Here is a 26,565-nt window from a genome sequence, read left to right as displayed (position 1 = left end):
TAGATATTAGGGAGATACATGAGGTACCTAGTAAAAGCCATAAACAGCATTGCTACTCAATTTGCACCTTGACCAGTACTTTAATTAGAGCACATTCATCTGTTTGCCTGTGCAACAACTTGTTTAATGTAAAAATCAAAACAAGGAAACAAGTATCTCTTTAAGCATTTTGGATTTTCCAAACCTGGGGGCTTACAATCATTGGTCTTCTATTGAAATCCTTCTCAATAATGTTTTCAGTTAAACCCTGATTTAGAAATAAAGTATATCATTCCTACAGTCTTAGATCCCATAGTCCACTTCAAGAACATACGGTACAAAGTTTAAACATATTGATTCCCTGCTGTGCATTAGAAACATGAATATTAAAACACAATATTCATATCAAACTGGACTGAAAAGGCATAAAGTACATGACAGAACAGTACATTTCAGAGGAGAGCATGCTCTGTTCACTGCAGTACTCCTGCTCGTCGGTGAAATTCTCATCATATGTCTCATCTGGCGACGCCTCCTCTCGACGAATAATGGGCAGGCGGCTATCTCCGGAGTCAGACCTGGGAGACAAATATCATGTTAGTATGTTGAGGAATGACCTAACTTATTTATAATTGAGCACATTCCTAAATAGTAGTGCACAATATCAGAAATAACCATCTGTTTTTTAAACACGTTATCCAACACAGTGGAGCTGGAACAAGGCACAAGGCGGGCGATACACTCTGGGTGGAGCACCAAACCATCGAGGGCACATACAGACACAAACACAAACATGCACACACTGACACCTAAGGCCTATTTTGTCAGAAAGCAATTAACCTACAGTATGCAAACACAGGGAGAATATACAAACTCCACACAGATAACACCTCAAGTCCAGAACTGGACCCAGAGCCCAAATGCAGCAAAGCAGCAATGTTAGTCACTGCGCCACCGTGTTATCATATCAGAAGCAGTGCTTGAGGAATGACTTATTAAAAATGTGCAATCCAGGCTTCACACTCAGAGGTGTTATTGTTAATGTTAAAGGATAAACTTAATAGACAGTAGAGCTTTCCTTCATTTCATGCAGTATCTCTGATTTGGAACTTCCAGCTGCTAACAATTTGGCAACAACCCTTGGTGAGCTCAGAGACATTAAGACAACGTGTAACCCAGTTCTATCCATGCTGAGAGCTTGCATAGTACTTCAGGAATAGTAGAATACAACATAGCAGAACACAGGATGTGTTGGCTGAGGCTGAAGAAGCCCCAAAAACGAACTCCCTAAAGCTAAGGAAATTGGAAAGCCACAAGGATATTTTGTCCAACTACAAATGAAACCATGCAAACTCAGCTGAACTATGCAAATTGTGCATAGCCACAAAAGGGTGTCCTGGTCTTAGTAAGCTGATGATATGGTGGAGATCATAGACCAATCTTTTTCAGACCTGTCCTCTGAATGGAGACCTGATTGTTTAAGAAACTTGCTGAGCGGATGTATTGTATATGTGCTACGCCTTAATCTTAGCATGCCGTGATTGAGAATGTCACCGCTGTGTGAGAGAAACGTACCGCATGAGGGTCTCATAATAACGCGTCCTGGTTGCAGAAACAATTAGAGAATAAAACAGAAGAGAGTTTGTTAAGAATAAAGTCAAAGGCGTAACAAATGGAGAAGAAAGAAAAAAATATAGATTAGCTATATAATCTCCATTATTGAAGATAATGAAGATTTGAATGGTGAATGATTGGTCATTATGATTATATTATTTATTCATATGGTTTTATTATATTTTATTATCATATTGCAATTGATAAGATAAAATGGAATCCTGGTCTAGTTTTATTTAGACAGAGTAGCTACTAAACGCATCTAAGATTTTTACTTAATGTTTCAATATTTCAGTCGTACCTACAGTATATTTTTACAGTCCGTTAGACTACACCTCGTTCCACATATTATTATAGGAATGACCTTAACATCCTTTCTGTTAGTTTTTTATTGTTGTTTTACTTATTTTGGAATTCAATTTCAATATACTAGTAGCTAATAATAACAATGAAATGATGATAAGATGATAAGAAGATGAAGAATAATTCAGAGATCGATATAGTTTACAGTATATTTCTGGGATTTTTTTAAAAAAAAGAGAATTGGACAAAGTGTTAACAACAGGAACTTGACCTCAGCACAGAATAAAAAATGCAGGTGTGTCAATTACCTCTTGGCACTGAGCTGCCAGGCGGCTGCCCGGGGGAGAAGACTGGGGGTGAGTGGATTTCTCTGGCCATCCACTGTACTGATAGTGCTTGGGTAGGTGGCTGGACTGGGGAAGCGGCCTATGGCAGTGTTGTTGGCGTTGTTGATGTTGGCGTTGGAGCCTGATGAAGAGTAGCTGCTGGGTGTGAAAGTGGAGTCCACCAGCTTCTCGTGAGAGGGAGACTCCATGTCCCCAGAGCTGTTCCCTGCTTTGTTAATGTGCAAAGGACGCTGGGTAGTGAAGGACTGTGGGAACGTGTTCCGTCCATCACTTTGGTAGTAGTTGACGTGATTGCCAAACAAACCACCAGCTCTCTGTTGAGGAAAAATGGTTGCACTAGAGATTTTGTCAAATTGACCAACATATCCATTAATGTTATCTGCTTTCAAACAAGAAAAGAAAAATAAAGTGATGTGCCCATCTCAAAATGTAGAATAATGAATTTTAACATTCTAGACATAAAAAACAGAAATATTTGTGTATAAGAGAAGATTTGTATAATACTATGACAAAAAATTAAGTCATATTTTGAAGATTTGCTTTGGAGATGCCAAACACATGCACTCAAAGAACATTCCTAAAATGTATCCATAAAAAGAACATTATTTTGGCAGCAGTGTCAGATAGACCTGTGAGAATAAACACATGCTATTTTTTTAAAATCCCTATTTAGTACATTTTAAACCGACAACAAGGAGAAACCTGTCAGACTTGCTAATTGACATGTCTTTCTACATTTACTGTAATTTCAAGCTACTCGTTGGTTTCAGGACCAGTAATTGACAATGTGGAACAAATAAGATTTGTGTGCACTTTAATCATGTTAATTACCTATCCAGCAACCACAAGAAAAATAATACAAGAAAATAATGTACTGACTTTATTTATTGATTTATTTACTCATAACTGCTCACACCTGCAAACACAGGACAGCTCTCATTTTCTTACAGTGCAATATGTAAGGAGAGTCATTTATATGTTTGATGAACATGTCATGTAAAAGAAAAGGTAGAGGTCAATGGTGAAAAGAAAGTACAAAGGTAAATCACAGAACATGTTAGTTTTATACCCTGCTTTTTCTTTTTACTTTTCAGTGTGGAATTGACTTTAACTTGTTCCTTGGCAGCCCATGTGTTGTCACAACTCCCTGCTCTACAGTATGTCTAGTAAAGGTCAGCAGAAAAATGCTGCTGTACCACACGCTGAGAAATCACATGATTAGAACTGTCTCAGGATACTTTTTGTAAGTGGTGTCTAACAGTTCTTTGCAGAAGTGGGCATCTCCCCAGAAACGTACCAGTCATTAGCAACAGAAATGTAAAATGGTGACTGAATTACCTTTTGAGCATCTTAAAGGAGCAAACCATAATCCTTACCCTGAAGATGTCATCCTCTGAAGCAGCAGAGGCAGTTTCCTTCATGGCTTTCTCCAGCTCCTCCTCCACAGTGAGGTCCCCTGATATGGCCCTCCGAATCTCTGGCCCAATGTCGTGAAGAGTGCGCAGGCCCGCCTGTAACACACACTCCCTGAGCTCAGATGAAGTGACAGAGGTCAACTGAGGGAAGCAGGGCTGGGGTATGAGGAGGCAGAAAATGCTTGTGGCCTGAACAATTCAAAACAACATAGTTTAAAGAAAAATGTATGCCAAAGGCTTGAAAAATTTTGCCCTTTACTTCACTGGCTTATTTTTATGATATATTATGTCAGTATTACATATTGTCTGTGGTTTTTCATTTTATTATTTAAGGCTAGGCACATTATAAAACATATTGCAGCACTCTGACTAGCTTCAAGATGTTAACAGCCTGTACAGCAGATGTCTGCCGTGCTTCCTACATGATGCCACTCAGAGCTGCCAAATCAAAATGCAGTGGAAGCATACGTAGCAGCCGTTTCTACAGAAGCTGATTTCTGACAGACTGCAGCTTTGGAGACACGTGCCTGTACCAAAGAAACATTTTCTGATAAAGGAATTGAAGGAGGCAGAATTAATACTTAAGAAATTTACATCTTTCCAGGATGTGAATAATGCAAAGATAAAACAGGCATGTTACCTGAACTGCTTGAACAGCAGTGAGTTTGATCTATAATATAAAATGTTCCACATATTATGGATCCTGGCTACCTTGGGGCAGTACTGTATATCTGTTGAAAGGTGATCTGACAGTGGAGTTCAAATAAGCAGCTCACAAGAGGAATTAAACTATATAACAGAACTCACTAAGGTGAGGCCAGATTGCTGAACAATCAATGAGTCTGAAATTGGCCTGGAAATTCCCCCCTTACCACCACGTCATCAATGACTGTCTTAAAAAGACATGCGTCAAAGGACAGTTATAGAGTATAAGAGCTTACAGCTGTAGACCAAGAGTGACTAAACAGCAGGCAGTGAGTTACAGATTACAGTCTTTCCAAACTGGGATCCCACATTGGCAAACTCTACTATTAGATACATCTCTTAGTAATAGTTCTTACCAACACGTTTTTATTACATTTTATTTTTCTAAACCTTGTTCCAAAATTGTATGCAATATTCTAAATGAGGCCTTCCTAGTGCATTACACAAGTTTATCATAGCATGCCCTGATTTAAATTCTTTGCTTACTGTACAGTATATCAATTCTTGCATTTTGTTTGCTGTATAGTTTCCCCACATTATTTTGAAAATGCAAATGATCATACGCAGCCTTTTCTACCACAGTGGTATTCATTGCTAGTTTTTGCTACCTGCAAAGCCCAGCACTTGTTATCTACCATGCCAGGTGGTCTCCCAGTCTTGAAGTTCATCTAAATATGTACAGTATTATTTTTCACTTATTAACCTCCTAACTTCAGAAGTGCAAGACCTGCCTTTTAAACCAATATGAAAAATTCAGCATAAACATCAATGTGTGCATCTGGGATACCTGCAACGACAAAGCAGTCTTCTGGGAAGGTTTCCCGACCAGCCCCTGCTCCTTGCGCTTCTTGAACTTTCTGAAGTACTCCTGTATGAGGAAGGTGGCATAGAACTTCCCCACAGTGACCTCATCATCTACAGGACAAGACAAACATTATTACATTACTGTACATGATAATTCATTCAAAATCAGTTGGTATAATTCAGTGCTGACAGACACTGCAGGGTCAAAAACTCAAGTTGGAAAAAAATGACTCTTTACAGCTCAGTTGATCTATGTCTGCACTCCTTAGATGTCACAGTGTATCATGAATACATTGCAGTAACTGTGATTACTCTATGATGTTCTGCAGTATGTAATGGTAAGCACTAGTAACTATGATTAACTGTGATTACTGTGATACCACAGTGTGAAGTGATCCTTTATTTTCCTTGGCCAAGATCTTTAGGGTGATAATGAAAGAGTCATGAAAACGAAGGTTTGTTATTAATGCATTTGCACCTACGTATTTCCCCACAATGTTATATAAAACACAAACGTATAGATCCAAATCTAAAACCATAAATCTCTTCAGTTCAATTTTTAAGTTGTGTAATTCACAACTAACTGGTTTTTAAGAGGTCTGACAGAAGATGAATCATGAAATAAATGTTCACATGGCTTTTACAAAGCCCAGTGATGATCTAAAATAATGAACACCATTATTTTAGGACACTGGAGCTCAGACAGGACACTGTACTGCGGGTTTCCAGGGCTGACCTCCTGCTGGTGGCACAACTTGATCCAGGAGCTTCATGCTGGTTCTTTTCCAAATTTTCTTCACAATTGCCCTGAGCTCTTCGTTTGCCTGCTCCAGGTTGCCTGTGAATCAGAAAAAGCAATATAAATATCAAAAGGCAACCCAGGGTCCCAGGGCTACTAAAAAAAACTATGATAAGGACATTTTCTCTATTGAAATCTAGCTTTCAGACACATCAGGATATGGGTAATATGGGATAGTATGATCTACCTTGAAAAAGTCACATGGAAAATTAAGGCATACAGTACTCTGTTAAACTATGGAGGAACACTGATGTAGAGAAACAAATTGCTGTCACGTTACATTGTCAAAATGTAAGAAATTTCAAATAGTATCTTTATTTTTGTATTAGTATCTTTAAGATTATTTCTTCATGATTTTTTTATTGGTGAGAAATAACATTGGAGAATATTTCTAAATTTGTCTGTATGGGTGAAGAGGCATTGTCCAACCTTTGTTACTGTTGTAATCATCTTTATTTTATATACTGTAGTGCTGTTCACGACAGATCATCATCAATTATATATTTTATCATTGTTATTTTTTAATAAAATAAAAACACACTTCCTGTAGGATGGGAGGGGTTTCAATTTAGCAACTAAACAGAATCCTATAAGTTCAGGTGGGTAGCTGCGTCAGCATGCGTAGGCTGCAAAGGGACAAGTAATAGGTTTATTCCATGCTGAAAAAAAGAAGAAAGAAAATACAACGTTTCGGCCGTTGGGTCTTCTTCAGGTGTGAGAAAGACAGGGCAGTTAGCAAAGGTAATGTAGCGGGAGAACAAAGGCTGGGAGAGAGGAGGAGCAAGAGGCGGGAGCAAGGGACAGAAAGAGAGGCCAATCAAGAGGTGTGAAGTCAGAATAGGTGTAGAGAGGTGTGAAATTAAACCTGCAATGAATAGTGAAAATTTAGAAGAAAAGTAGTCTGTCATTAAGAGAAGGGGGAAGGTGTGATCCTAGCTGCAGGACAATTTTGGTTTCTGTAGTCTTTCTGATGTATGAGTTCGGAAAACCGTCTTTGAGTACAACTTTGTTCTTTGAGCTGTTCTGTTCTTAGAGGATAACACCATAGGGTGTCTTTGAGAACAGCTTATAGAATCCTATAAGCCCTTACTTTGGCAACATCCATCATTCCATTTTAAAACTAAAACTTTATTCAGTACAGGGTCACGGGTGGAGCCTGAGGCGAACCTGACAAGCGATGGATGTAAGGAGGGATACACCCTGTATGGGATCTCAATTCATTGCAAGGCGCACACAGACATGAACATGCACATCCCCCCACCAGGACCAATCTTAAACCAGTTCACCTACCAGCATGTTCTGGACAAACTCATGCAAACAAGGAGATTGTCACACCCTCTGCAGCCAGAGGGCGCTCCTACTCTGTCCTGTCCCTAGTTTCCCGTGCTTTCCTCTCCTTCCGGTGTCTCTCTCTCTGGGGCTATATATTTCCGGGTCACTTATTCTCCTGTGCTCAGCTTGACGTTCGGATGTTCTGAGACCCACCTAGCACCAGGTCGCCCCATATCTGCTGCCTGAGGGCATTGGTTTCTATACGACTCCCGAACTGCTGAGCCCGGGCTAACCCCCCATTCCGCCGCTACACATATGGGTCTTTTTCCGCTCTCGTGCCTCTCCATGGTTCGTCCGTTCCGACATCCGTGACAGGGATCTTACAAACTCTACATACAGTAGATAGCACCCTAGTAATTTAACGCAGGGTCCCAGAGCTGCACGGCAGCAATGCTAATCACTGCACCACTCTGCAGCCTGAAACACCATCACTAACAGAGAAAAAGGAATTCCTTTTACCTTCAGTCTTGATCCGCAAGGCAGTTCTCACCAAAGCAAAGAGAGTGGCATTAAACATGACTGTGCCATCACTGTTGAGAGGCATGTTCATGGATACCAGTCGCTGTAGAGAGAGAAGATCATTTAACCATTGACTGGGAAAATGTAATCAGTCATGAATGGTCCTTAGTTACCAGTGCTTTAGTAATTTGAGACATTCTCTACTAACACTTTCACAGTTAGAATGTCCAAGCCTTTTGATTCAGCCATAATGAGGGCCCATACTCAAATAAATATATAGCACATACTGTATTTACTGTAACTACTGTATAAAAAAAGCTTACAGAGTAACTTAATTTTGGCTACCCTAAATATAGTCACATTGCTTGTGTTTATTCCTCATTTGAACACATTTTGTGACTGCAGAAATTTAAAATATAGCAAAAACAAACATAAAAATACATATTACTAGTGAAATCAAACAGTAAATAGTAAAATCAATTACTGTATTTACTATTCAGTTTTTAAAGTAAAGAACAGCTGGATTGACAGCCAGGTCAGGTTCTCTGGATGCTTATAAAGATTATGCAAAATATTGCAATATGTTTGCCCATGCACTGATGTTTAAATAAACAAATATGAAGTAAATATATAAGAACACTCTAAATAATACAGCAATACTTTATAGTAACAAGTTAACATCCCTCTATTTTTAAAATATCTTCCCTCTTCTTGCATACAAAGGTCATAGCATGCTTGACTGTTACATTGGTAGATCATTAAGTGACACACAGACTAATTTAAAGGGAACTCTGAATACCCCCCCTCCCACACTTGAAACATGTTGCAAATTCATCCATCAATTTTTCCAACTGCTCTAACTGCAAAGCCTCTCCTGGCAAGCAACGGGCAAGCTACTGTAGGATACACCCTGGATGTAATGCCAGCCCCACAGAGACATAAAAAAACAAAAAAGCAAGTTAAGCTACCTGTATGTCTTTGGACTGTGGGAGAAAGTCCACAAGAACATAAGGAGAACGTACCAAGAAGCATCTTATCTGGCATTTGAATCTAAAACCTTCTAGTTAGAAGGTCAGACACCAAACCACTGCTAGCCATAAGGTAGTTACTTATACTGGAGGAAAGGGTTTAATCAGTGATAAGTATGCACTAGAAAGGCTGTCATGCTCAGTAACTATTACTGACAAATGCCTACATGATTTGTTCTTTTTTCCTGGATTATTTTATAAACTGAAATTCTAGATGTCAACAATAAGATCAATAATGCACGCCGTGGAGTAAATCTCAGCACATGCTGAATATGATGCCCCATACTCAATACAGTGAACACTTAGCTGCAAAAATGCACTGTCAAGTTCTAGATTTTGGAAGACACATCACTGATATCGAAACAACAGGCAGGTTGAAAGTACAGCCAAAGGCAGATAATACTGTCTTGCAATTAACATGTTTTTACAGGATTTTTAATAGATATCCAAGATGTTGAGATGTTTTTCAACAGAAAATAATAGGAAGATCCATTAACTCAGCGTGTCTTCTTTGAAGAGTCTCACTGCACTGTTGTACCATTTGACTCACAGAGGAAAAAGTCACAGAAGAGTCTGTCACCTCTGGCATCATGGCAGAGCAGGAGCCGTTTTATAGCATTGCATCAGGAAAGATATTTTTAAAAATATGATAAAATGTGTGAAAATAAAAATACAGGTCAAGTACTTAAACAGGTAAATTGCCAGAGGAACATATAGCTTCCAGTATATACAGTATATCATTTGAAATCTCTCTACTTTTTCTTTAAGACATTTGGCTCTTTTACTCAAATATCAGAACTGTGAACAGGGGATCAAGCCCAGAACAAATTAACTGCTATTTGGAAATGTAACCTTCTTTTTCCACCTAAGGACAAGAGGAGACCCTGGATCTTGAGTGTTACCTTGCAGGCCACACGATGAGGACAGAGCTTTCCGAATCCCAAAGGGGGCTGTATTCTGCGTAGTAGAGTCACCACATCTAAGTGCTTTATCCTTCCCCTGCAAAAGACAGCACAGCAAGATCTCAGCTACTGTAATCACGTAAGGCGTCACTGCTAGACAAAAGTGCGGACATCATTCCTCCTCCTGTCTACATTAACCATAAAGGTTAATTTTAAATGATACTGCATCTTTTGTTATTCAGAATTTTTTTTATGTACCATGTGAATATAAGGCAGTTTAGATACTTTTTTCTCTGATGATTCCTTGTAAAAGCATTCATCCCATTGCAATGATGTAAAACAAAACTTCAAAAACTAAAATATGTCGATTGCTTAGTATTCACCCCCTTTGTCTGTTCTTCCTACAGCAAATCTTTAGAAATTAGATCCAATACACACGATTACCTTGTCCTGTCACACAATTAGTTGAATGGACTCTTTATGTGTCTAATAATAGTAATTATTTATGTTATGTGGATTATTTAAATATTTCTAGCGCCTTGTGTTTCATGCTTCCAACTAGCTTAAACTCAACTACCTAACTGAGGAACCTTACAGAGAAAGACGTATGTATTCTGAAGTCATGTACTGGCACTGAATGAATGGCTGGTGTAAATATTTCAGAGATTGTTGAAGAGTAATCAGGGTCTCCCCTAATAACAGGGGAGGACAGATTCTGAAATGACCTTTACAAGTTTTTCAGCAGTACTGAATTGGGTGAATCATTTTCACAGACAGATATCCCCGTGTTCATGGGAGAAGAATGGAACAAATCCCCACTTTGAGTCAACTGAGGAAAACAAATTAATATCCCAGTCACCAGGTGAGTGGAATACATGTTTTCAAACAAGGTACCTAGGGTGTCCCCAGGAGGAAATGGAAAACTTGTCACTTGTCACTCTTTTTCACTTTGTAATGGACAAACTGACTTTGAAAATGGCACGTTTATGGACTTCACATTCTGATTAATAGTTGGTCATTTATTACATCTTTTATGATATTTTAAGATTATGATTTGCAATTAATGTCTGGTAAAGGTGTTCTCCATTCAGAAATAGCTAAAAACCCACTGGAGACAAATATACTACGAAATATAAAAGAATGTATTTTGAAGGCAGTTACTGACTTGGCTTCAGGGTCGTATTCAGCCCAGATTCTCTTGAACTCATCGAGGTGGTGTGGTCCCAGGATGGACCAGTCTCTGGTCAGGTAGTCAAAATTGTCCATGATAACCGCAACAAAGAGGTTAATGATCTGTGGAGGGAAAGAGTATTCAACATATTCTAGTTTGCACAACTTTCTAAAATGAGTCCTGTAATTATTTTATATGGCATACGAAACACCTTTTCATCTTATTTTCATCTTATTTCAACCTATTAGAAGGAAATAAGAACATAATCTTACATCATAACTTAATAGAATGAAATTTCCTTTTCTATGCAGGTATTTTGGGTAGTACATTGGTATAGGAACCAGAAGAGCTAGGTTTTGAGAGATTTTTCCTTCCTTTTTTTGTGTTTGAAATTGAACACAAGGCTAAGATTAAAGGGAAGAATTATGTAAGTGTAGACACAAAGAAGACAGGAGAAAAACCGTAAGCAGGTAAACCAAGTTACAATATTTCAGCTTAGGGTAAGTTTCACAATAAAGGTTTTAGTGCCAGTTTAGCAGTACAAACAATAGCTTTACTGTCTTTTCTGGAAAAGGGAAGCGCATCAGCTTTTACTGAAGGTAATTGCCCTAGGTCTGAAAAAACTGATGTTGAACTAAATACAGACAGTAATCACAATAATAAAGGAAAGTTCAAAGTGTACCATGATTTATATTTCAGGAGCTCAGTTAGATTCTTTTGAACATGACAAAATATGTATAGAGTTTTTGGCGTTACTTGCCTAGCTGAGGGAATGCTAGTTTAGGCGTGAGGACAGGCTGTGCGAAGCCCACCAAAAAGACCCCCACATGCTTTACGCACAAGCTTTGGGCTGGCTGGACCAGTTCAGAGATACACGTCATACAATTCTGGAGATCATCAATCTACCATTTTGATTATTGAAAATGATATTCTGCTATAAACTGGGAGGTGCTTAGTGATTCTAAAGGAGTGGCCAGAGAAGCAGAGAAGCAGAGTGGTCAAGCCAGTTTAGTTAACTCCCTGGTTTTCATTAACGAAAAGAGAGACGGGTGAGAAATCCGATTGGGGGGAATGAAGAGAATAGTATGCACACAGAGATTCGTGAAGGCTGATGATGGAATTGAGCTTCTAATAACATAGCACACGCTTTGACCTGACTGATTAGTTTTACTTGTATAAAGTGGTCAGTATTGTTATAATGAAATCAGAGAGCAAGCACTGTAGTGATGCATGAGAGTAAAGGTGTAGTGGCCGGTGAATGGGTGGCAGCAGAGCTTGGTATCGGGCAGCCCTGGTAGGTGCTGTAGTTCCCTTGCTGCAGATGGGCCAATGAGCAAACAAGGCTGCTATGGATATTGGTAAAATGTGGAGCCACCAAAGTGAAAGTGAATGGGATGGGAAGTCTGCAATGACAGATGTGGAAGACGTCTTATTCCTAACTTTGGTCAGGAAATAACCAAAGATATGTCTATAATATGAAGGTGTGAGGAATTTGTCAGTGGAGGAGGTTACTAGAGTATTGTCTGCAAGAATCAATAGGCTTTGAGCTGGTTTGAAAATCAGGAACAAGATGCACTGGGGTACGTTATAGGTGTCTGATGACAAGGGATGAGAAAGAAGCATGCGTCTTTTGGAGGAAGCAGTAGCAAGGGCTGTTGCCAGGAGCTGTAGGTTTTGTCTTGGTATTTTAATAGATATAGCAGATGACAACAGTGAGAACATAAAGTGGCTCCTATTTGGGGAGATTCAGCTGATGGTCAGTCGAGAGGGAAAAAAGTGCCAGGAACAGGTGAGCACATGGAAGCGATTGCTATGAGATGCTGGATTCTAAAACAGGATGGAATGCATTACTGAAGTATAGAGTGGTTGACAGTGTAGCAAACAAGGCATGTGGATACACTGGACAAGGAAACACTGGTAGTAAAATATAAACCTCTGAGGCTCCGGGTTTAATGGTAGCCCCCCCTCCAGGCAGTAACGTAAGATAGATTATACTGTAGAGTATGGACACACCACATTTCAACTAAGGCTGGAGTTCGGTGCAGTAACCAGGGAGAAATAGCTTGGTGCTGCCGTTATGGGTGCAAGCAATGCAGAAGTAGCATAACAACCGCTTGCTGATGCTTGCCAATGAGAAGGATGTTATTTTTTTTTGTTTTTCGATGTTTTCATCAATTGCCAGTTGAAATAGTGACAAGAGTAATTTGCCGAAGACTGAGTTCGTCTGTGGGGCAACACACTTGCTGTGATACTGGATTGCTAAACTAAAGTGTTAAACTAGAAACCCTTCAGATCTTCTTTTACACAACTTGATAGAGCTGGTGTAAGTGCGGAGATATTGCATAGGCAGTCGTCTTGAGGATAGACAGTATGCACTAGTCAAGAGTAATTAACAAGTATTCATACTGTAGGTGAGTGGAAGTGCGTGAAATTAGGATCTAACCTTCCTTCCAAACTTCTGTTCTAAACTCCATTCCCTTGAAAGAATTTCATAAAGAAAGGTGTTACTAAATATGTTTTATAAAGGATATCAGCTATAAAAGTACCTAAATAATCCTATACAGTATATAAACGTACAGTTCCTATATACTGTATACACATACAGTATAATGTCTATATAATGGTAGTAAAAATGTGCTTCAGATTGCTCACAGTGGTGTATTCTGTGTCCCCTTTAAAAATTTCAAGATTGATAATTTCTTATAGTTTATGCTTTGTATACTGTAATCACATATATTATATATACAGTACCTTTAGCTGTATGGTATGGAGTGTAACACCTGGAGGTTATAGTGTTTAAAGTATCTTGAGTGGGTCAATATAAAACATACTGTATACTTATTGAAGAAATCAAGATGTGTCTCTAGAAAAAGAAGGAATGAACATTGCCAGACTGTGGGACTCACCAAGAAGGCACAAAGCATGTAGAAGCTGACAAAGTAGAAAACGGCAAAGATGCTGCCACAGTCCTCACTGGCACTTCCTGTCTCAGAGCCCGTTTCACACTTCTTCTGGGGGTAACATGCCAGCATGATTTCTTGCCACGCTTCCCCAGTCGCACACCTGGAATGGACACAATCACAAAAGACGCTCAACTTGTAAAAGAGTAATTTAAACCAAAGTACCAGCAGACATGGAATTATTTAGATTGAACTTTTCTATGTATCTTTGCAGCAGTCAAAGTAACATACAGTGCATGTGACTTTACTTTCCATTGCTAACATCCTGGTATTTTATAATAAAACCCATAGAGACAGAGTGTCTTTATCATCCCCGGGGGGGAGGTCAAGTTATTTTACAGCAGCAGTGCTGGTGTACAGACGGACAGAAGAAGAAAAAAATGACAGGAACAACAATATACATACCATAAGTAAAAATAAAACTTAAACAGATAAACTAAAACACACGAAAAACTGCCGCAGTGCGCAGCGCCCTCCTCCTCCATATTTAATGATTTCAAAAGTGATTTGTGTTGTGCACTGCTTTTAGGAATTAAAACGTGATGTTTCATCTGATTTCATCTGACACTTTGCTAAAGACCGATGATAAGCCAGGGAACAGAAAAATAGATGTTCCTACTTGACATTTATTGAACTGACCTTTTGGAAATTGTTGATGGGCACCTCAAGAGGACCATGCCTCACTTATTGTATCAAAAACAATGTATGAGAGACAGTATCATGCAAACAGGATTAGTAAAAGTCACTTATTGTAAATAACAAGGCATGCTGTTCAGAATAGAAAGAAACATGACAGGAGTATTACTTCAGTAGCAATATAGGCAGCAGTAGTGGTAGCATAGCACTATGTTATTCAGAACCCTGATACTTTCTCTTTGAAGCTACTGTAGTTAACTGATACCCAACAAAAGCCTATCCAGCATTATCCAGTATCCAGTATGTCATCTTCCGTAACAGGCTAAGTCCTAAATAAAGCATATTACATTCATCCCTCTAAACCCATCCTTAGCTTTCACAGCAGTGTCAGCAGCTAATAATTTAATAATAATAATTGCTTACACTTATATAGCGCTTTTCTGGACACTCCACTCAAAGCTCTTTACAGGTAATGGGGACTCCCCTCCACCACCACCAATGTGCAGCCCCACCTGGATGATACGACTGCAGCCATAGTGCGCCAGAATGCTCACCAGTGGGGAGGAGAACAAAGTAATGAAGCCAATTCATAGATGGGGATTATTAGGAGGCCATAATTGGTAAGGGCCAATGGGAAATTTGGCCAGGACGCCGGGGTTGCACCCCTATTCTTTACGAGAAATGCCCTGGGATTTTTAATGACCACAGAGAGTCTGTATACTATACTATACTGTATACTGGGGCATTAGGACCCACATGGACCCCAGGGTGAGCACCTCCTACTGGCCCCACTAACACCTCTTCCAGCAGCAACCTTAGTGTTTCCCAGGAGATCTCACATCCAGGTACTGACCAGGCTCATACCTGCTTAGCTTCAGTGGGTTGCCAAGTACCAGTACCAATGCACCCAATTATTGGTGTGCTGGGGGAGAATTCAACTCTATTCAGTTAGCAAGGGGGTGATGCAATGTGCTATTACTGAAGAACACATTTGTTCACAATAATCAAAGTTAGACTAGAAATCAAAGAGGCCTAGTGTATAAAAGTGCTAAAGGCACTTAGTTAGGAGACTAATGCCATCTAGTATTTTACAGAGGGCTTTATAGGATTACTGCGCATGCAGAGGCCTACGATAAAAAAGATCTTTATAACTTATTTTATATCTTACTTTTATTTTTCAAAAGAAAACATCAATTTCATCTCAGCTCATTTACCTGAAGAGCAGTAGCACTGCCTGCGGGAAGGTTTGAAAGTTGTTGTTTCTGTTGATTTCACTGTTGTCCTTCAGTGCAATCTTACCAAACATCTGTTAAGGACACATTAAAAGACATGAAAGACGTTTTTTTCTTTTTCATTTACCCTAAAGGTACAGTCCTGAATATAGAAAGAACAAAAATAAGAAAACTAATAACAGGGTACACATATTAAGGGTGAAGGTTTAATTTAATTCATCAAAGGGCAAAAGTAAAGGCCAAGTTAGTTTTGGGATATTCAAGGAAGTAATATGCCTGTAAGGAAGCATTGTTCACATAATTAAACTAAAAATCTCCTTCAAGCCAACCAAAGAAAATTCTAGCGTCTAAAAATGGACGCTAATGTTAATGTGCTGGAGTTCTTTTGATGGAAGTAAAAGAAAACTTAACAACATACTTAGTCCACATTGACTGAATTCACCTTTAAGAAGAATCCCCAGAATTAACTGATAGTAATGTGGGTTGGGATGGAATAACTTTGCTTCTTAAGAATGGGCTTTGACAATTTTCTTTGATTGGTGTCCATGAAAGCACAGTCCATGTCAACACTCACCTGCATTCCAATCACAGCATAGATGAAAAACAGCATCACTATAAGAAGGGCAACATATGGCAAAGCCTAAAATCACAACAAAAAAAGAGTTGGAAACATTTTTCCAAATTTTCTAAAAACTTCCAGTGTGATTAAAAGATGAACTGAAAATCATATGGGTGGCATAGCTAAGAATATTTAGACATGAAGCAGTTACAATCTAAAACCCTTTAAGAAAGCCCTACAACATCATAATGAGGTAATTTTAAAAGCCTGTTTTAAGGCATAGCAGGCACAAATATTTTGCTGAAAGATTAAAGTTTAAGGCTTTCAGACATTTTTGTGGAAATGTTAAACTTCCACCTAAGCTTTTGAAGAACCTGATAGACTAATAAGTTCAGAAATGCTATCATTCATTCAGGAATTTCAAAGACTACTAAATAAGAACACTACATTTAAAACATGTTTTGGACTTAAATAGTTGAATACAGAACAAACAGCAACTTCTAAATGTATGAATTTAAAATGGATATGTACTACAACCCTCCAGCCAGACTTAGGATTATACTACTACTACTACTACTACTACTACTACTACTACTAATAACAATAATAATAATAATAATATGCATCAAGACTGAAAATTTGTATCATTCCGGACCTGCACATCAGCATTACCAAACTCACACAACGTACATTTGGGATCAGAAATATTTATGTGCTTGCAGAGAACACATTTTTCATGCTTCCTTTCAATCTGGAGCTAATAGGAGTGGTTATGTCAGAAAACTGTTTAAGGTTTTCTTTGAGATATGAGTTATACACTGTTTTCAGTGAGAGTCATATAATCAGCATATTGACTTTTATTAAGAACCAGATAAAAGTGTACATTTTCCTACAGAAGTCTGTACAAATTCCAAGCAACTAGAGTTCTGCATATATTCTCCTTTTTGCGGTAGCAGTAATACTACTTATGTGTGTTTTTAAAAAACTAAAAAAAATATACAGTACTGTATACACATACCTCTAATACACATAACAAATTAACAATTATATAAAACAATTCAAATATATAATGCATTACACATACACATAATACTGTATTACGCATAACTGAAGCATATAAAAAATAACAATATAAAAAGGCTAAGGCCTGAAACACAGAAAAGGAGGAACTCAACTGAGCAATTGTGTACCACAGTATCTGATCTATTTTGTGTTTGCCTGTTCACCTCTAACGAGACATTATGTTCCTCGTAGCCCCCATCCCTGCTGGGAGCCGAGTGTACCTTACCTGAAAGGACTTGATGAACGTCCATAGCAAGGTCCGTATCCCCTCCCCCCGAGACAGAAGCTTCACAAGCCTCATCACTCGGAAAAGCCGGAAGAAGGTGATGGAGATCCTGGCATTGTCTTCTGTGTTCTGTAGCCCCTTTTTTATATACAGTACACATACATCGGGTTACCAGGCAGAACCTCAAGGCACTGATCACACTCTGACACAACAGCCTGGAGAGAACTGGGCAAGCACGGACATCCTAGTGGCTTTAAAAAAATCATTCACACTGTCTGTTACTAACCTTTCCAGTCAAACATTCTAGTATTACAGAGGAAATGATGGCAGATATCACTAATTTCCTGACTCTTCACTCCGAGTTGTGTTCTTAGGTCTGATCTGTAACTGTCCACAAAAGTAATCATCATACTATTGTCATATGACATTGGAACAAACCTCACTCAGTTTTGCAAACATTAGTTGTCACCTACTGAAGTTTCTTTGGTTTTATGTATACCTATAGGAAGGTCATTAACTTTCAAATGTCATTTAAAATTATTTAATATTCTGACTTCTTGAAGGCTATTGCTCTTTTTTCAGCCAATAATTCATATTATACATTGGGTGTTTCAATTATTATTGAAAAATATTATGGCCCGTACTGAACAATATTGTAGTGTTCTGTCCCCAAAGATGGACTTCTGGGACTGCTCTTTAACCTTTCCCCTTTTCCCCCCCTTACACATAGTTCTATTTTTTCACTTTACCTCCTATAAATGTAGGGAGGTATAAAGTGTCTGTTATATCTGTCTGTTACTAATTCATGGCCTGCTAGGGAATGCTGCACTCATTTTCTTTATTTCTCTACCACTCTCAGTGACAAGTGGGACATTGTTAACTAACAATGTTCTTATAAACACCAAAAAACTACTGTGAGCTTGCAGCTCTGGTGCTCTGCTCTCACTCCTACACTCACCACCTTAGCAGGGAAAAAGGTGGATTGCAATAGGTCTCATAACTTATTGTGAGTTTCAGCTGATACAAAGAAAGGCAATGGGTTCAGGTCAGTTAGTTGTTCAACCGTTCTGAGTCACATAATTGCATTCTAGAGGTTCTAGATATGGTATGCTTGCTACACCCAATGTGGCTAATTGTTTAGAACAATGAGAATAAGACATCCAGCCACTTTTGAGTATGTCTACTAATCAAAAGTTATTACCATTAATACTTTTTCCAAACTTTACAACTTTTGCTCACAAAAAACTAAGCATAATGAAAATGGTGGGTGCAAACTTTAAAACGTCACCTTATATACTTTCATTCCTTTATTTGCAGGACATTTTAACAGAGTACATTGGAATGGTGTAAAACTGGTGTCTCTGCATGTATGCTAGCATAATCTATTATTAAAGGGTAATATACTGTAGTTTCTTTCCTTAATTTTAAAGAATGTATGTCACACAGAATATATCCTAAAGTTGTCCCATAAGAATCCTACCATCTGGTGGATATGTCAATCTCACTTTGTTAAAACATAATGTGATTTGGCACTTTTATACAGAAAAGTATATCTATATCCTTGGCTTTAACAAAAGGGGCAATGCCTTGCCTGAAAATGTTGTCCCCCATACTGTCTCCTGTGATTTCTTCAGCAGTAAATTGCAGTTTGGCCACTTGCTGTTATCTCTGGTCAATGGTTCTTACCTCCCTGATTTAAAGCAGAAATCTGGGGCTCACCTGGCCACATGGAATCAACTCATAATGATAATCCTTTGAAGCAAAATCACACAATTAATTCTTCAGAGACAGAACAGTGCAAAGAGGTCCAGTAGACCATGGATGGTGCTTATTATAGCATTTCATGGCCTAAACCTGCTTAATATCAACTTGCCCATGAATGTCAGGAAATAAACAGAGGTAACCTTGGTCAAATAAGATGGGAAGATATAATTTTCTCTGATGATTCAAGGTTTAATCTGCATTTGTTGATGGAAAACCTTTTGCACAGAACTGGGTCATTGAAAAAGATTGGTTTGGTGGAAAAGGAATGATGGTGTGGTGTGCAATTATTGATAAGTTTGAGAATCTATTTTTAGAAAGGATAGTCTCTTAATGCAGCTTGGACAACATTCTTGCATTTTGCAACCAGTTTTCCTTCCACATTTAGCGCTACGTCACCGACAAAGAAAACTACTTTCCCAGCATCGCAATCCTCCTCCAAACATGACCAGGGCTACACGGGCATTCCTTCATGCAATGTTCCAGTATTGGATTGTCTTTTATGGGGAGGAACACACCTGAACAATTGTGCGATGAATTGGAATGTAGTTTTACAGCCACATCCGCAGCTAAATAGGATCAGATCCTGTCAGATGTGTGATCATTTGATGCCTTCTAGACCTCAGGTAGTGTCAGGACTCAGGGTGGTCTCATCTCTTACTAAGCATTAATGATCTCTTCATTAAATCTGTTATATCAGATCTTATCCAATCCAGTGTGGATAGTAATTGTTTTGAAGCGTTTCTTTTCACTCCAACTGGCATCTTCCCACCTTTGGTTTAAAGTTGGTACGAAGGTATTCATATTTTGGACATCTCTGGACACAATCAACTTTAAGTGATAACTCCATAGTCAATCCCTATAGACCAACTTTTAGGTAAGTTTTGGTCACTTGCGGATTTTTGAATTAATATATTTTGATCAATGACATGTAATGAGTCCAGTTTTTAACAACATTATGTCCTTTTCTTCATTTGGGTAAATAAGCCAGACAACGTTTTATTGAACCAATCAGAGCACTCCTTCTTCCTTTTCTTTAGTTTTCCTTGACATGTTCTTCCATTTCATTGTCTTGTCCAAGGTATTTTATTTTGTCCAAGGCACAAGGCCAGCCATTTAAATGGTAGCATTTTCTTCAGAGCCCATTTTCATTTTTTCAATATGTCTAGTGTCAGACACAGTTACTACAATATTTGAGCTGTCATCTGCAAATCTTGGCAGTGTCCCATCTCTTCTAATTCTAGCCAGATCCAGGTCAGTCAAATCACACTACTGTGCAAACTCTGCCAAAGTTGTGAGCAGGATATCATATCATTGATTTCTTAAGGAGGTAGATTGCAAAGATTACCACTTAGTGATGATAAAGTTTTGCTGCTAGGAAGAATGTATTCTGCGCACATTGTCCCGGCAATTCATCTGGGCTACAATATCACAATTCATTTGTTCATCCACCAGCAACATTAGGTCATATTATACTTTTGCGTTTTTGAAGTTGTAAAAATCCCTCCCACATTGTTAAATAACAAAACTACATCTGTTATCCTAAACTTCTGTGGCTCAAAAAAGGATGGTTTCATAACTCATATTTTTGCATTTCCAGCATAGTTTTTTTTTACTTCTTCTTAGACATGTACTTATCTCACAGAAACCCCATCGTGCTGTTTTTGACTTGACCAGCAAAGTTTGCATTCCATAGTTGGGCTCTCAGTCCTTGCTGATGACAAAGCTGTTGCTGGGTTGTCCCTGACAATGGGTGAATTTCAAAGTTCTCTAGTCCCACTTCATGAAGTAAATTTCAGGACCTTCATAAGAATTGCGTGTGGTCCCTAACAAGCAAGCCAATGAGACTTGGATATGATTATAATCAACCAAAAGCCTCTTTTTAAACCTCTACTGTATTGTATGTTTTTCACTATGACTAGTATAGAATAACTACTTACACTTAAAATTCTGCACATAGCTACAAAACCTCTGGACCTCTGCAAAAACTGAACCTGAACTGCACTTTAATACCATTATGGAAATTAGCTTTATTCAATCAATTATATTTTGAGATGATATTTTAGACATTACTTTTGCACTGAAACACTTACAACAAGAAAGTTTACAAATGAGAGGATGACTTTAGGTTCATCCAGCTAGTTTGCTTCCTAGTAGAAAGAGCCATTACTTGAGTGAGGATAAAGGGTATCAAGTGCACAAACGTGGCAGCGTAGTTTGCTGTAGACTTCCACAAACATTTGTGGAAAAGATGCCTCTGTTCCCAGATTCTTTACTTCATTTTTTGGCTCTCAGGATTCTGAATGCTTGAATAAGGTCCCGTATAATCTTCTCTGTTCATGAGTTGAAACATTCAGTTTTTTAGCGTGTCAGTGTAGGGCATTCCTTTAAGCCTTGGAATGTATTTAGTTGCTCGTCTCTGGACGTAATCCAAAGCAGAAATATATTTTTCTAATGTGGTAACCAAAACTGTACACAGCACTCCAATTGAGGTATTATTAGTGCATTGTGCAATTTTAACCGAACATCCATTGATTTAAAATATTTAATACAGCGGGTGGACAAAACAATGGAAACATCAAGCAATACATGAACATTTATTAACTAATAGGGAGCTGGGCTGCTCTTAGCCATCAGAAATCTTCAATCCTTCGTGCAGTACCTTTATACATGTTTTGAGCTGATTTTAGTGGGATATTGGACCATTCTTCAAGATGGAAAGCCTGTATTTCTTTGAGAGATGAAGGTGGTGGAAATCTACTCCACACTTTACATTCTATAACTTCTCATAAAGGATCACCAATGTTTTGATCTGGAGACTGGGGAGGCCATACAGTAGGAGGTATTTTACCTTCATCCTGGTGTTCATGAATCCACCCTTGTAACCGTTTAGATATGTGATGGGGACATTATTGTCTTCAAATATGGGAACATATTGAGGAAGCAATGTTTCCTGGCCATCTAAAATGGTTTTATATCCCTTGGCCATAATTCTGCCGAGCAGAGTAATAAATGGACAAATGGACCCAATGACTCCTATGAGATGACAGCCTTACTATAACAGATCTACCACCATGTCTAACTGTCGGGACAATGTTGGTGGTTTCCTTTGGGTTTCTCCATACAGAAACCTGTCCATGTACAGTAGCAAAAAGAGATTTATGAGCCCATATTAACTTTCCTGCACTGCTCAGAAGTCCAGGTTTTGTGCTCATTACACCAGGTTATACATTGCAGCGTATTGGCCTTAGTTACAAGAGGCTTCCAAATGGAAGCCCCACCATAAATATCAACATTGTGAAGCTCACAACGTACCTTTGTTTGGACTGGATCACGGAAGGGGAAGATTCAGTTCTGTGGTCATTTTTGAGGCTGTTGTTTTATGATTTTTCACAACTATGTGTCCACCTGTTGGTGAACTTAGACTCATGATCACTGTTCTTCTTTACTAATGTTTTTTTTCTGACGCTCATGGAATATAATCTAACCTTAATGCATTCAAAATAAATACATCAATTCTGAATATGCTAAGTTTTATGTGAGCAACACAAAAATGTAGTAAAAGCAGTAAAACACAGCAGGAAACTGAAAAAGAAATCTAAATCCTAAATCTGATTCACCTCCCTACTCTTGAAAAAAAACATAATAAAAAGCCATATCAAGTGAGATAATGTTTTGTTATCTGAAGTGTTTTTTTTCAGAAAACTCTTTACTTGGGGCGAATTCTGCTCTAAAAATGTCAGTATGAAGGGTTACAGCTAAAGTCCTTCAATTTACTTGAGCAATACAATCATTGTCAATCTTGATCAGAGCAATTTGGTTCTCAACATCCCACGATTTGTTATTGTTATACATATTCAATTTCAGAACTGCGAGCTGTTAGGGACAGGCTTGTAAACACCTCTATTTATGTATTTTTTAAAGCCACTAGTTTCAAACAAGGCGCCCACTTCTCCAATGGAAGACAGTAAAACAAGAGGAAGAGGGGTAACACAGTGCCACAATATGAGCACAGCAAACAAGAGGGCGGCAAGACACATGGGACAGGCACGGTCTGAACAACGCAAGACGCCATCGCAACAAGATCCACCCATGTATGAGTTGGCACGCACAGACAGTCACAGGCAACATGCGGCTCATCTGGAGTGGTGAGGCAGTGGGTGGAGCTAGAGTGAACAGGAGGGGCTTGAGAAAGGTTACCGTCTGTCCGTACCATTTGTCTTACCACGGAGGATTGGGAAGATGAGGCAGAGTCAGCTGGCTTTAAAGAAAGGCAGACAAATAAAAGCTATAATAGGGTAACCTACTGAGGAACAGAAGCATTCCAGCTTGTGGGCCCTGGGTCAAAGGGCAGCTCAGCTGGTGCTGGGGGCTCTTGGGGCAACTGTTTTAGGGCTTCTGCACCTCTATATTTTTAACGACTGGACCAGTGGTGTAAGTATAAGTCTTAGGGACATGAAACTATGAATTTTACAGTAGTAATGTGTGTGAATAAAATTTCCCCAAAACAGTGTTAAGGAAGTGAGTGTGTTTAATCTCTAAAAATAAAGGTAAGCAAAGTTAAATATGAAACTTCAAGGGTATTCTTAGGAAGGCAAAAAAAACAAAAAACTAACATTCAGCAGGAAAATAGAAATGTACATCTTTTATCTATCTCATGTGGGGGTTATGCTTTTTTACATTAGTTTTTTCTAAGTTAGCAGTCCACTCTCAATGAATAAACTGGACTGACTGTATACAGTACATTAAATCCTGTGTTTTAGTTTGCTCCAGGGATGTCAGAAGACAGAATGCATCCTGCAGTTCAGGAATGGAATTCCACATGAGCCTGTTTTATCAGTGGCTGTACATTAGATTAAGATCTGTACATTATTCTCAATGTCAAGAATGAAGGGATATTTTCATCTATCAAAAGTTTGCTTTATCTTGGTGGAAAGAATCCTTTGAGGAAAAATTTAAGGAGGTTTATGGCAAAGCTATTTTTTTCTGTGTTGATAGCCACAATATGAAAACAAGGTGGATTTTATCACCTTGCTGCCATTCATATTGGTCAAGTACAAGAACAAACAAGAACAAACTATTTTATTTGTTTATTTACTTTTTACTTTTACTTTTTAAAAAAGTGGTATGTCTGGTATGACCTTATTATTTGGAGAAAATAAAAGGCTAAGAATCTTATATGAAAATTAGTTTAAAAAGTGGTGATGAAACCAAAATCATACAAAATGACAAAGTATAATGATAACGTGTGCCTCAAAAATATTTTTTCTTAATTTTTCATTCTCCGTGTCATTGAGTTTTTCTGAATATGTTCATTTCAATACCATTGGTCTTTAAAACAGAAGAGGGAGATGAGTTTCCAAAAGTCCCCATCTCAAAGTCAGCTCTGACTCCTTCCCTTTCCTGCAGGTTTTTCAGGGTGCTGGGAGAGACTGGTGTGTGTCTGAGAGGTGCAGCGAGGAGCTGTGTATTTTAGCATGCGACAGTATGTGAATACTGTCTTAATGCTGCAGCCACTGTTCAAACCCACTGCAGTTCTTTAAAAACTACCTAGGCTTACATGGAGTATATTAGAGCTGGAAACCAGATTCCTTAAATAGATATACAGGTAATATATAAATTGGGATGGTGAAAATCTGTGAGCAACTGCCAACATTACCAATAAATTTGCTAGTGTAGCTAGTGAAAGATGTAGGCTATCGGCATGTATTCTCTGAAGCATGCACTGTCTTCATTCTCTTGTTTTCCAACAGCACAGACAACAGAAGTGTCAGACTGAGGACAAATCCAGCTGTCACTGATTATGTGGCTGGCTCAGATCACACAGCCCATCTTAACAGTGCTTGATCTGTCATGAGCCACCACTGGAAGAATCCTAGTTACAGCTTAATTACAAAAACCTCCAGACTACTGGACAAGCTAAATAACAGCCCATCTTTGGATGTTAAGTTTTTCAGTTACACACATTAAATCCCCTCTTCTGCTATGTTTTGCCTTTGTTTTAAAGGGAACATTATGACAACAAGAGGATTTTCATGTACGTCCCTGATATTATTGCAGATGTGGAAAAGGAATTTGTCCTGCAGTGGGTTTTTTTTGCAGTTAGATTTCTATATGCATTTCTATATTGTAATTAGGGAAGAGCAAAGTTCAATCCACTCTTACAGTATTATTAACATCACAAGACGTTAGGACAATCTCAACAGTGCGTAGCTCTCAGACAGTATCATTGAGTACTTAGGGGAGCTAAATATATCTGAATCAACATTAGAACTAAATAAATTTTACAATTTGTTTTCACAACAAACACCACTTTCATGTCTCATTCTCAGCCTTTAGGCAACCCAGGTTCTGACATAGCGATTTACTTCTGAGATGTCTATGGTATGATTTACCTATGCTGTAGGACAATGTAATTGATGATACAGTATAACCCTTATAAAGTAATACAAGGAGGGAATGTCATCTAAAGTCTAGCCAAAAATGCACTGCTTTTACTTGTGCAATAAAACAACATACAGTACATAGAAAATCATAGATATACAATATTTGTATTGAAATGTATATTACTTTATATTCTGTCTTACTTTCAATAGTCCTACTATTTTGTGATATCATATTGTAAAATGTATTGTCTGATCATAATGAAATGGACTCAAGTGTTTTTGAATATGAATATAGCCAGCAGTGCATGGATAGATAACCCTTGAATGACCATTGCACTTCACTGTTTACATTGAATCAACTAGTTGCTGATTACAATTCACTAGCCCTTCATCACTTAAATGATTCTTCCACTGGGTACTACAGTATGTCACAGTAAGTAACAGCTGGCTCAAACACAGATTAGCAAAACAATAGAAGTGCAAATGTCATCTTTGAATCAGGACACAGAAATCCCTATTTTGGTTACACTTTATGAAAGGATGCTGCTTACAAATGATTTAGATTTTATATACTTTGAATAATTAATAAAGAAACAATAAAGTACTCAGAAATTATTACATATGGTTATTAAAATGAAAAAGGAAATATTTTCAATATATTGTGGTATTGAAAGGCCTTTGTAAACATTTACCACATTTTAATAACCTATTTGTAATTCTTTTCTAACACTTTATAGCTTCTTTTTTTAACTATTTAATATACAGTAATATGCCTCTGTTATCAAAAAAATAAGCAGCCCCTTAATATAAAGTGTCTGTTTTTTGTTCTTTCTCCTTCTAAATTGAAAAGTCAGGTCAAGTGGACATTCTGGATAAACCCTGCCT

The 26,565-nt window shown here is 38.2% G+C and overlaps 1 protein-coding gene across 1 annotated transcript in view; it reads right to left on the bottom strand.

The window, feature by feature from the left end:
- cacna1c (calcium voltage-gated channel subunit alpha1 C) overlaps nt 1-26,565 on the bottom strand; it is a 414,391-nt gene that overhangs the window by 5,227 nt on the left and 382,599 nt on the right. The window contains exons 35-49 of the mRNA XM_088922581.1: nt 17,534-17,671; nt 16,261-16,326; nt 15,669-15,760; nt 13,765-13,921; nt 10,853-10,980; nt 9,688-9,784; nt 7,735-7,860; nt 7,552-7,559; nt 7,114-7,133; nt 6,632-6,669; nt 5,904-6,012; nt 5,161-5,278; nt 3,620-3,770; nt 2,205-2,557; nt 429-557 (exon numbers count right to left, since the gene is read on the bottom strand). Of these exons, the coding sequence (XP_088778707.1) occupies nt 429-557; nt 2,205-2,557; nt 3,620-3,770; nt 5,161-5,278; nt 5,904-6,012; nt 6,632-6,669; nt 7,114-7,133; nt 7,552-7,559; nt 7,735-7,860; nt 9,688-9,784; nt 10,853-10,980; nt 13,765-13,921; nt 15,669-15,760; nt 16,261-16,326; nt 17,534-17,671 (1,730 nt within the window). The remainder of the gene's footprint in view (nt 1-428; nt 558-2,204; nt 2,558-3,619; nt 3,771-5,160; nt 5,279-5,903; nt 6,013-6,631; nt 6,670-7,113; nt 7,134-7,551; nt 7,560-7,734; nt 7,861-9,687; nt 9,785-10,852; nt 10,981-13,764; nt 13,922-15,668; nt 15,761-16,260; nt 16,327-17,533; nt 17,672-26,565) is intronic.

The sequence above is a fragment of the Atractosteus spatula genome, chromosome 8 (assembly GCF_055471065.1).
Source record: "Atractosteus spatula isolate fAtrSpa1 chromosome 8, fAtrSpa1.hap1, whole genome shotgun sequence".
Classification (NCBI taxonomy): Eukaryota; Metazoa; Chordata; class Actinopteri; order Semionotiformes; family Lepisosteidae; genus Atractosteus; species Atractosteus spatula.
This window is presented reverse-complemented; position numbering and strand designations above follow the sequence as displayed.